The following is a 12421-nucleotide window of genomic DNA, read 5'->3' as shown; positions in this document are numbered from 1 at the left end:
TATGCTGCCAACGGGGCACTGGAAATGTAACTCATGCCCTCTGGAAGAAGAGCATGCACTCACAGCTGGGAGACCAGCTCCCCAGCTCCAATAACTCATTAGTTATTTTTATTAACTAATTATAAAGTTACCCTCCCAATCTCTCTTAATTCTTCATGTAGGTTTTGGGTTTTTTTTTTTTTTTTTGAGGTGGTCTCAAGAGACCTAGGCAGGCTTCATAATCATTATGAACACAAGAACGACTGTCGAGACAATTCTGAAATTTTGTTTTTTTTTTTTTTAAAAAGAACAAATATTATAAAAATGTGTTTTTGTTTTAATCCCAGGAGTGAAACTATGGGGCTTCTTCGGAGAGTCTTCAACAGCTGCCTGATTAGCCTTGTGCTCTGGCAGAGGCTTGGTTTCTGTGACATTTGGAATTCTGGGAACCTTTCAGAGGGTATATAAAGTCGAGAGCCCTGATAGGCAGATTGGTGTTGGTCCTTTAGGGAGAGGTTGGTTATGTTTTGCTAGTAGCCATGGTCAATGAAACAACGGAAAGACTTTAGATTTAAAGAATTCTTATCTCTCTGTGTGTGTTTTTCTCCTATCTGCTATTAGGGGTTGAAACTGGGGGAATAAAGAGTAGAAATAAGAAAAACCCACAAAGTAGCAAAAACCAGCTACAAATGACATTGGAATCCTGATTCCAGTTTCCACATCTACATGCAAGGATCGGAGGATTTAACCACATCAGATTTCACATCATTAATGTATTTTCTCACTTTTTTTTCAACGAACCATTCCAGGCTGTAATTACTGAGGATTTGTTATGTCCTCTGGTATTATCCATACCTGATATAAATATACATGGGTTCAAAAGCTTCTCGGCCAGACGCTGGCTCAATGCAGCCTGAGCCTTTGCCTCGGAGGAAGACTTTGGCACCAGTTTCAATTTGAATGTGTTGCAAATAAGAGCAGCCTGGACCTTCTACTTTCTCCTTAACATTAAAAGTAGGCACAGCATGTTCTAGACCCACAAATAGTTTATCTTGAACATAATGCATCTGTAAAGAGAACAGAGCACTCTGATTAGTAAGAGAAAAACAGTAATGCAATAATCTTGTAGAAACTATTATACAAAGTAGTGTAACCTCTATAGACTTAGAACCACTTCTACATGGACCCTTGATAATTTCTATCCGAATCTCCAAGACTGGCTTTTGGTGTTGCTTGCTACAGCTCAGCTGTTCTGAAATTCACTACAAAGCCTTGTTTGGCTCCATAACCTCAACCCTCCAGACTCAGCCTCCTAAGGAGGTTCAATAGTGGTATCTTTTATGCCAAGTTGGCTAAGGACTGACTTGTGAGTGCTAATATTGTTAACTTGACTTATCTGGGAAGAGGAAATTTCACTTTTAAGAACTGCCTTTATCAGACTGGCTTACAGGTCTGCCTGCAAGACATGTTCTTGATTGTTAACTGGCCAAGACCACCCAAATCCAGGCAGGTAGGTCTTGAACTGTGCTAAAAACAAAATAAAGTAGCTAAGCCCAGCGTGGTAACACATGCTTTTAACCTCACCTCTAGGGAAGTAGAGTGGATCTCAGATTTTTGAGGCCAGCCTTATCTACATAGTGAGTTCCAAGACAGCCAAGGCTACATAGTGAGACCATGTCTAGGGAACAGTGGGGCATGTAGCTGAGCTTTCCAGTGTTGACAATCTTCCTGTAAGAACATGCCTCTCACAAAGGCTCTCCCTCATCTCTCTCCACAAGAGGAAATGATTCCTACATTATGGGTATAAACTGCCCATGATGATATCAAATCCCCATGACTTTTAGCTGTGCACAAAAAGCAGTTCTTGTGTGTTGGCTACTCTAAATGTCCTATCATCCCACGGAAGGAAAAGCAAAGCTGACAGAATGCTCCTACAGGAGGAATCAGCACTGAAAGCACCTGATTCAGGATAAGTAGAAACCATCTTAGTGAACACTTTAGATATATTAAAAAGGAGAAAAAGGCAGAAATGGAGAAGCAAGCCGGTAAGCAACAGTCCTGCAGTGATTTATACTTTAAGTTCCTGCTTAGCGATCTATAATCCATGATGGATTATTTAAGAGCTGAGATTTATCCTTTCTTCCTCAAGTTGCTTTTGGTCATAGTGTTTGTCATAGCAACACAATGTTAATTAGAAAACACCACATGCCCAGGTTTCAAGGAGTTTCTGGTGTGTAAGAATGTAGTTTAACTGGTAGAGTGCTTGCCAAGCACCACATAAATAGGACATGGTAGCATGTGCTAATTCCTGACGTGTAAGGTGCAAGAGCAGGACCACAAGTTTCTGGTCATCTTTTGTTACACAGAGAATTAAAGGCATGCCACCACATACCGGTCTTTCTCTAAGACCCTATTGTAATGAAGGGTCTTATAACGAAGGCTTAAACTTGTGGAGCTGGGAATATATCAGTCAGCAGAGTGGTAGCCCAAAATGCATGAAGCCCTGGGCTTGACCCCTGCACTGCATAAAATACAAGTACGATAGCACTTATTCTAGCACTCATGAAGTAGAGGAACGAACATCAGAAGTCAAGGTTACTGAGGCTAGTCTGAGGTACATGAGAAGAACTTATGGAGCTTATGGGCAGAGTACTTGCCTAGCATATTTTAAGCCTTGCTTGACCGAATCAACACCACAAAACCTAAAACTCTTCATGTAACTATCTTACCTACAAAATAATTACTCTAGTCAGCAAGATACGTAAATAAAACACACACACCAGAATACAGTGTTGATTAAGCATACCCACCTCTCTTAAATTTATGCTAAATTAAATAAAAACTAGTAAAGAGCGCTGGAAAATGTTGGGTAGTACAGTGAGCCCTGCGGTTTTCTCCAGTAAGGGCTGCTCTCTCTACCCCTTTGTCTAGGAGGAGTGTATCAGCAAAGTCTTGCTTCATCAGACTCAGCCTTCTTGGTCCTCCAGTTGTCAAGCTTTCAAATGCAAATTATGACTTTCTTCACACTATGCAATCTGAATGCCTTTTAATCTAGCTATCCCCTCCATTTTAAAATCCCATCAATATGAAGATGTTATATTACATGGTATTGGTCCATAATATTGTAGATTACTTATAGCTTACATACTTAATTCCAAAGCCCATACACTCATAACTACAGAACAAAGACCCTGCCTCAAGAAAATATATATATAAATAAATAAAAATAAAAGAGCCGGTAATTCTCAGGGTGGAACTTCAGAATTGTTTGTAAAAGTGACTTTGTTGGACAAAGTCACTTTTACAGCACTGACAACCTCTTGCCAAAACCTACTCCTGACTGGAAGGAAGGCTTCTGGTTAATAGCAGGGGACAGCTGAGCAATGGGAGCTGGTTGGTGATAGACAGTGACTGTTGCACCATTAAAAGTCGGACTTGTCCCTGTGGCAGCCTTCACCACTCCATTGGTGATTATTTCTTTGATTCGGTTTACTGCTCCTAGGGAAAAAAATTACAGACAGTAAGAGACCACACAAGGGGGCTGGAGATACAGCTCTGTCAACAGAGTAGTTACATTGCCTTCATGAGGCCCTAGGTTTGAGATCTAGCACCACGATAAATAAACCAAATGAGTTGACTAATCTCCAATGCACCATTATATAAACTTCAATTCAAATTTCATAAATATGCATCTCCCATCTCTATAAAGTTCATAAACAGCAGTTAATCAAGGACAGTAAGTGATGTTGTCAGTTTTGTACTTTGCAAGAAGTCACTGAAGCCAAAAATTACTTACTGTCTACTAACTCCCGTGTCTGTCCCTGAACATGAAGATACAATGGACGATCTCTGTAAAAAGAAATATGAAAGATTGATCCCAGAGCTGGGGAAATTTGTTGGTAAAAGAAATGACCTAAATTTAATTGCCTAAAACCCAGTTTTAAAAAGCCAAGGATGTAATCCTAACACAAGAGAAGTGGAGAAAAGAGAATCCCCTGGGCTCACTGCTCAGCCAGCCTGGCCTACTTAATGAGTCTGAGGCCCATAGAGAGCCTGCCTTTAGCACACACAAAAAGGCTGCTTTCTGCGCTGTGTGATGGTAGTGGCGCACACCTTTAATCCCAGCAGATGTAAGGCAGACATAAGGAAGATCTCTGAGTTCGAGGACAGCCTGGTCTACAGGGGAATTTTCAAGACAGCCAAGACTACAAAGAGAAACCTTCTCTCGAAAACAAACAAAAAAACAAAAAAGGCTGGTTCCCAACTGATCAAAACCTTTTGCAAGACTTAAAAGGAGCTGTCAGTTAATTTCTAAACACAGACTGAGGAAGTAGGTAGGAATGGAACTCAGCTGGGGAAATCACTGGACTAGCACGCTTTCGGCCCTAGTTCAATCCCTAGCACTGGATAAACTGGGTATACCGTACGTACTTGTGATGTGAAATAGAGGCAGGAGTACCTGAAGTTCATGGCCATCAAAGCCAGGCTAAGGTATGAGACTCTTAACAAACCCATTCAAACAAAATAGAAAAGCCCCAGTTTCAGAAATCTACTCTCAAATTTTCTTGCTATTTCTTTCTTGAGGCAGAGTCTCCTTATTACCCAAGACTGGCCTCAAACTTCTGGCAATCTTCTTTTCTCCACCTCTCAAATGTCAGACTACAAAGATTCTCATTGTTAAGATCAACTGGTGCTGGATTTTGTAATATATACCTCTAATCCTAGGTAATCCTAAGGGACAGAACTACAAGTTTGACATCAGCCTCAGAAACTCAGCAAAAATACCTTAAAATTAAAAAAAGAGACTGAACTGGGCATGGTGGCCAGTGCATTTAGTCCCAGTATTGGGAGGCAGAGGCATACCCGAGTACAAGGCTAACCTGGTCTATAAAGCAAGTTCCAGGATAACCAGGGCTACAAAGAAACTGTCTCAAGAAACAAAACAACAAAATAACAACCACCATCCAAACAAACAAACAAAATAGAGACTGGAAAGATAAACAGTTAAGAGCAGACTAACTCTTGGTCTCTTGCCTTCTTGTTCCTACTCTGTTCGCTCACCCCTTTCCCCCTCTCTCCACGTGATCACTGCCAGCCTCTATTCCTCTACTTTGTCCCCCCCCCAGCCCCCAGCCTTTCTCTGCCTCAACTACCCTCTTCACTCCCTTCCCCATGCCCTGAATAAACTATTGTATACTTTAATTCCCACCTGGTTCCTATCTGGTCCCTGGAGACTTACATGCATGTGGACTTCCCACACATGTGGTGCACAGACAGCCAAGCAAATATATACAAATACATATATTAAAAATACAAAATAAGAGCCAGGTGTGGTGGTTCAAAACTATAACCCTAGCACTCAAAGGGCTTGGGTAAAAAGATTACCATCAGTTTGAGGCTAAATGGGTTACAAAGTGAACCCTATTTTTAAAAAAGTACTTAAGAAGGCTGGTCAAATGGTCCAGCAGGCAGAAGTGCTTGCTGTGAATGCAAGTGCATCTGATTCACATTCCCAGCACCCCACAAAATAGCCAGGCTCAAGTACCTGTGCCTATGAATCCAGTGAGAGACTACCTAAAAATATAAGCTAAAGAAAGATACTGTATCAAGGCCAGCCTGGTCTACAGAGTGAGTTTCAGGACAGCCAGGGCTACACAGAGAAACTCTATCTCGAAAAACCACCAATAATAATAATAATAATAATAATACTCTAGGACTGGAGAGATGGCTGCTCTTCCAAAGGTCCTGAGTTCAATTCCCAGCAATCACATGGCGGCTCACAACCATCTGTAATGGGATCCAATGCCCTCTTCTGGTGTGTCTGAAAACAGCAACAGTGTACTCATATACACACAAGAAATAATTAAAAAAAAAAAAAAAGAGATACTCTGGCTTCCACGTGCCTGTACAGGGATTTACACACTTGTACACATATAAGAAGAGAGTAGGGAGCTACTGATATGACTCAGAGTGACAAAAGCTTGTCACAAACATAAGGACCTAAATGTAAGGGCCATGAAAGCCAGGCGCTGTAGTGAGGATAGAACCTGGGGGCTCACAGGCCAGTCAGTCTAATCAAAATGCTGCCTTGGAGGTTTAGTGAGAAAATGTGTCTCAGAAACAAAGTAGGTGACAGAAAATACCCAATGTCAACGTGTGGCCTCCTTACATGCACAAACTTACATAGTCTCCCCCCTCCCGCTTCCAGGACTTTTGAAATGGATTCTTAAAAGTCACAAACAGCTATGTATCTAGTCGGAGGACAGTCAGAGCTTCAAGAGACCCTGTCTAAAAACTGACAGTATAAAGAGATGTTACATACTAATTAACAGAAGGGAAACTTAAGGGCTGGAGAGATGGCTCAGTGGTTATACAGCACCCTTAACTACCCTTCCAAAGGTCCTGAGTTCAATTCCCAGCAACCACATGGTGGCTCACAACCATCTGTAATGGGATCCAATGCCCTCTTCTGGTGTGTCTGAAGACAGCTACAGTGTACTCACATAAATAAAAATAACTCAGGTCCTCACACTTTCATTGCAAGCACTTTGGAGATTGAGAGATCTCCCTAGCTCACAAAATATATTTAAGTATTAGTCATATTATAAACTTTCATGGTTTTTATCCTTAAAATAATGCAAAATGAAATCTAACAGCAGTCTTCTTCAAGCTAGTACCAAACACTCTTAGCACAAGTTACCTAAGAAAAGCAAACAAGACATGGACATCCTGTCCATCCCCAAACCATAGGATACAAACCCAGGTCCCACTTTGGCCTTCTCCTCAGTCGTCATGAACCGTCCCCGAGTTGACACAGCAGCCCCACTAAGCCGGCTGATCTAAAAGAAGATATGTTCTATTAAAAGGTGCACACGCACTAAGACACAAGTACATATAACTATAAAACTTAAAAATTAAAAAGATAATGTGGTATAAGGTATTTCAGTCAAAGAGAAGACTACGTCTCCCATTCATTTCACCAAGTATAAACTGTCCTCTATCTGAAATTTTGACTGTAACAAACCCAAAGAGAGAAGTCACCCACATCTTTTTTGTTACTGTCAGTGAAACTCACACCCACTCAGGAATCCTTGTGTTCAGAAGTACCTTTCCACCTTCCCCACAGTGCCCCATTCCCACACACCTCATCTTGCGTCTGTCCTCGTGTCAGCAAGTTCCTACATGTCAGAGGCACGTCATTGATTTCTACTTCAGCCACCACCAGGTCATCTTTGCTTTTATTGCTAGTAAGGCTTTTGCCAGGGGCCTGAAGCTACAAAAATAGAAAAATAAATAAATAAATAGATAGATAAAATTAAAAGCTTTAAAAATGGTCTCAGTTGTCTCATTTACAGCTAGCTATCTCAAGTCCCACCTACTTTCTGGGTTTTGTTTGTTTGTTTTTGGTTTTGGTTTCTTTTTCACCTACCAACTAAATGTTTTTCATCTGGACATTCTTCATAAATGGTATAAAAAAGAAATAAAACTTCACTTTAATGGCAACATAGGACTGTGGCAAGCTCAGTCAGTAAAGGCACTTGTCATGCATAATCTATTGGCCAAAGTTCAGTTAAAAAACAAACATATAAACTTTATACATATATATAAAATTTTAAGATTTGCCGGGGGGTGGTGGCGCACACCTTTAATCCCAGCATTCGGGAGGCAGAAGCAGGCGGATTTCTGAGTTCAAGGCTAGCCTGTTATACAAAGTGAGGTCCAGGACAGCCAGAGCTACACAGAGAAACCCTGTCTCGAAAAACCAAAAAAAAAAAATGTAAGATTTATTTATTTTATTTATATGAGTACACTGTAGCTGTCTTCAGACACCCAAGAAGAGGGCATCAGATCCCATTACAGATGTAAGCCACTGTGTGGTTGCTGGGAATTGAACTCAGGACCTCTGGAAGAGCAGTCAGTGCTCTTAACTGCTGAGCCATCTCACCCGCCCCTTAAAAAATATTTTAAAAAACATATATCAAGTAGTGGCTAGAGACAGGGCTTGACAGTCAAGAGCACTGCCTTCAGCCAGGTGTAATGGTGGATGTCTTTAATCACAGCACTTGGGAGATAGAGTAAAGTGGATCTCTTAAGTTTGAAGCCAGCCTAGTCTATAGAGAATTCACAAACAGCTAGGGATATACAGAAACAAGGGGAGGGGGGACCCCCTCACTGCTCTTCTAGAGAACCTAGGTTTAGTTCCCAGTACCTACACGATAGCTCACAATCATCTATGACCTTCAGTTTCAAGGAATCAGACACTAGACATAGACATAGTGCACACACATACATGTAGGCAAAAACACCCATAAGATAGTAATAAAGTTACATAAAAGAAACTTAATTTTACAAGTTCCCATTAGTTTTAATCCTAGCACCAGGGAGACAGAGCATGGGAGGCACACTGTGGGGGAAGTATGAGGCAGAGGAAAGAGGATCTCTGTAAGTTCAAGGTCAGCCTGGTAGAGTTCCAGGACATATAGCATTTTATAGATAAGTCTGTCTCAAAACAAACAAAAACCAAAACCAAGAAACAAAAACAAAATGACCAAATCTTTTGGGGTTTGGGTGTTTTTTGTTTCTTAGGTTGGTTGGTTTGGTTTTTTGGTTTTTAGACAAGGTCTTGTTATATCTCCCAGACTCTTATGAAACCCAGACTGGTCTGAAACTTGCTATGCAGCTATAGATGGACCATTCACTGTGTCCACTTTATGTGCTCTAGGGACAGAACTCATGGCCTCAGAGATGTGATAAGCAAGCATTCTACCAAGCTCGCTCCAGCCACCTAATAAAGTTTTATGGTATTATAGAAACTACAGATGAGAAAATAAATTAAAGGTCAGAGTTACAATACATAGCAGATCAATTTGTTGACTACTTATGGAGTAAAATGGTAAAAAGAAGACACACAACAACCCATACACCTCACTCAAGCAGTAGGAAGCTGAATTTATGCAACTTTCTTTTTTTCTTTTTTTTAAAAGTTTATTTACTTTATGTGAGTACACCTTTGCTCTCTTCAGACACATCAGAAGAGGATATCAGATCCGGTTATAGATGGTTTGTTAGCGACCATATGGTTGCAGGGAATTGAACTTAGGACCTCTGGAAGAACAGTCAGTACTTAACAACCCCTGAACCAGCTCTCTAGCACCTCAACTCTTCTTTACAAATATTCTGTTATACTTTATGGCAAAACAAAGCTTCAGTTTGGAGGTTTAATTACACTATGAACAGACTAAAATAACTAAATAATACTCTCAACTTGCCTGAGATCAAAGCACAACTTATTTCTCCATTTTTAGCTCATATTTAATTGTATTTAATCATTAAAATACGTATTTTTGATCTAATGAGAGAGAACTTTTTTTGCTGCTTGGGTTTTTTTTCCTCCTTTTTGGAGACAGGGAAAGATTCACTCACTTGCATCTGCCTCCTGAGTGCTGGCATTAAAGGCATGTCCCAGCACTGCCCAGCTACTAGACATATTTTTTAAAAAAATATTTAGCTCCTGAGTGATGGCCACACAAGCGTGAGAATGTTGACTTTTAATTCCCAAAACACGTGGATTAGCCAAGCCTGGTATTTTGCATGTGTCATATCAATGCCCCTAATAGTAAGATGTGAGGCAAAGACATATAGACATAGCAGAAAACAGAGACCTTGATGAAAACAGGTGGAAGGTAAAGACTGATACCAAGGCTATCCTCTGACTTCCTACATTCACCATGGCAATAGCATTTCCTGCTGACAAACACTGGTGCCATACCAACACACTCACTGGAGGTTAGCAAGGTGCTCAGAGCATAGAGATGCTTACTGACTAGCCTGATGACTAAGTTCAATCCCTAGGTCCCTCACATAGCCTAGCCCCAAATTCTATGACAATTGAGACACCAGAACTTCATGTATCAGAAACACACTGCTTTAAATAACCATAAAAAATTGAGTTATGTTTCTAAGCACAAAAACGAGTTCATAAAAGAAACAAGACCAGCCGGCTGGTGGTGGTTCATGCCTTTAATCCTAGCACTTGGCAGGGTCATAGACAGCAGAGACTCCATGAGTTCGGGTCTCTCTCGATTAGTTAGAGGCTAGACCACGGTTCCAGGACAGCCCAGACTACACGGATTTGTCTCAAAAAACAAAACAAGGTAACTACACCAATTAAAACTGCCTGGACCTCAGGATGTGATGATGGGGCACAGCACTTGGGAGACAGAAGCGTCTCAGAAGCAAGCCAGCCTAGTCTACGTATATAGAGTCCCTGTCTCAAACAAAAACCAAAGCCCATTGCCTTACAAGAACAATTTAATAAGGTATCATCTAAATACTCCAAAACGTGATCTTCACTGTAACCGTTTTCACCTTCATTAACCCCAATGATTACGAAACTAACTAAAAGGTGAAGAGGGGAAAAAAGACCTACAAAAGAACAGAGCGTCTAGCGCTCGGGATACCTTCTCGGCCGCATTCTGAGATGGTTTCAGCTTCCCTTTGGCCATGAGCATAGCATTGATCTTGGCGGCCACCGCAGCGGCGGCATCCAAGGCTCCTGAAGGAGCAGCCGTGGTGGCGCCCCCGGGGCTTCCCCCGCTGCTGGTGACTTCCCCACCTGGGGCCGCTGGCGGCAGGAAGAGAAGCGGAGCTGGAGCCGGCTGATCCCATTTGCTGCGGCGCCTACAGGTAGGAAAAGGAAAATACTGGGGCCCAAAGCCTTCCTTTGTGTTGTTCCCTTAGTCGACTCTATTCCATTTTGCCTGTCATGATCCATACACATGACCGAATTTCCTATCTAAAACTCAGTTACACTGCCCACATTCCCACGTCTTTCGATCCCCTTACGAAACGTTTCTTCTCCAGTCACTTCCAGCCGAAGACTCAGCTCGGCAGGGAACGCTTCGCGTTGGCCTTCTCCTTGGCTCGCCCTTCTAAAACACTCTGAGTTCCCTTCTCCCTCGCACCGCGACCGGCCTTTTTCCGGGCGCCCGAGGCCTGCTCAACATTCTCTCCAGAACTCCGGCCTCAGCGTACGGACGCGTCCTACCTGAGGGCTTGTCCACCCCACACGCAGCCTCGCCAGCCTCCCTGCCCGGCCCGTGCTCGCTACCCCGGCCTGGCCCGCGAAGGCCTTACCCGCCAGCGGCAGGATGTGTCGCGCTCCCTGCGGACATGGCGGCCAGCTCTAGTCAACCACCCGCCAACTACCCACCACCGCCCTCCCGCCACTTCCGCCCCAACGCGCTGACGCACAGCCTCTTCCGGCCGTGAGGTAGGGCGGTTCCGGTGAAGAATCTCGATTCCAATTGGACCCTCGGTAATTTAAAGCGTTTGGAACAGGGGTGTCGGACGACTCTGTCTTCCTCCCTTGCCCTTAATAAAAATGGTTGCTGCGCTTGATTTGAAAGCGGGTTTCAGGCTAGGAGAAATCCATTTTTATTATGGGCAAGGTAGTCGCGGGGAAGACATCTCTAAGTCAGAAAATGAATCCGACTTTCTCCGAGTTCTGTTTGTTCACGTGAAGCCTCCAGGCTGTAGCAGAAGAGAATTCCTGCGACTTCAGCGCACTTCTCGATTCAGTTTATGAAAAAGGAAATGATTGTTTCCAAAGGTCATTTGCACAACTTCCTTTTCTTTCTTTCTCTCTCTCTCTCTCTTTTTTTTTTTTTCCCTTGGGGTGTGAAGCTCCAGTCTGCTTCAAGGCCTCTGTTCTTGTGGCCATGAGCATAGCGTTGATCTTGGCAAAATCATAGGCACTTGGACAACTTGTTATGAAACAGTAAAGTTGAAGAAAAACTGCCCAGCGTGGTGGAGCTTTTAAAAAACCGAACCTAGAGATGGAGAGATGTCCCTGCAGACAAAGGCACTAGAGCAGAAACACGACATCTAAGTTCGATCCCTGGAGCACAAAGGAAAGTTGTTCTCTGATCTCCGCACAGGCACGCAAAAATAAAGAAAGAGAGGCGCTAAATAAATAAGTTAAGAGCTGTCATTGTGGAGATTAAAAAATCAAAAGTTATGAAATCCCCTTCTCTGAGGGCTGTGTGTTTACATTTGGCTGCCTCTTCAATATACTGAAAAGCTTTGCTAAGGAGTTTTATGTGAATCTGGAGAACAGATCCTTAACGTTTATCCAAGTATTCTTCCCTCAGAGAACAAACCAACCCAGAGTGCTAGCTTACAGAAATGCTTACTTCCGACATAATTCATAGAATAAAATTCACTTAAATGCTAAATCATGGGGGGGGGGTTGGCATATAATAAATAAATATAAATTTGTGGTGGGATGAAGACACTGCTCTGTGGTGTCATCCACATTAGTGTGAATGAGGTGTTCCCTTGATCTTTTAGGGCCAGCACTCCAGACAGTCTTTGGCGGTTTTTTTGACATGGGAAAGAATTGCAGGGCAAGCCAGTGCGAAGTATAGTTAAGTCCAAAGTT

The 12421-nt window shown here is 42.4% G+C and overlaps 1 protein-coding gene and 1 non-coding gene across 2 annotated transcripts in view; both read right to left on the bottom strand.

The window, feature by feature from the left end:
• Positions 1-11233, bottom strand: part of Khdc4 (KH domain containing 4, pre-mRNA splicing factor) — a 28401-nt gene extending 17168 nt beyond the window's left edge. Inside the window, exons 1-7 of the mRNA XM_034500023.2 lie at positions 11116-11233; positions 10440-10659; positions 7124-7252; positions 6739-6818; positions 3776-3828; positions 3314-3477; positions 835-1046 (exon numbers count right to left, since the gene is read on the bottom strand). Of these exons, the coding sequence (XP_034355914.1) occupies positions 835-1046; positions 3314-3477; positions 3776-3828; positions 6739-6818; positions 7124-7252; positions 10440-10659; positions 11116-11153 (896 nt within the window). The 5' untranslated portion in view covers positions 11154-11233. The remainder of the gene's footprint in view (positions 1-834; positions 1047-3313; positions 3478-3775; positions 3829-6738; positions 6819-7123; positions 7253-10439; positions 10660-11115) is intronic.
• On the bottom strand, positions 2840-2967 carry LOC117707971 (small Cajal body-specific RNA 4). Its single transcript, XR_004606709.1, has one exon.
• Positions 11234-12421: the final 1188 nt, after the last annotated feature.

The sequence above is a fragment of the Arvicanthis niloticus genome, chromosome 4 (genome assembly GCF_011762505.2).
Source record: "Arvicanthis niloticus isolate mArvNil1 chromosome 4, mArvNil1.pat.X, whole genome shotgun sequence".
In the NCBI taxonomy this organism is placed as follows: domain Eukaryota; kingdom Metazoa; phylum Chordata; class Mammalia; order Rodentia; family Muridae; genus Arvicanthis; species Arvicanthis niloticus.
This window is presented reverse-complemented; position numbering and strand designations above follow the sequence as displayed.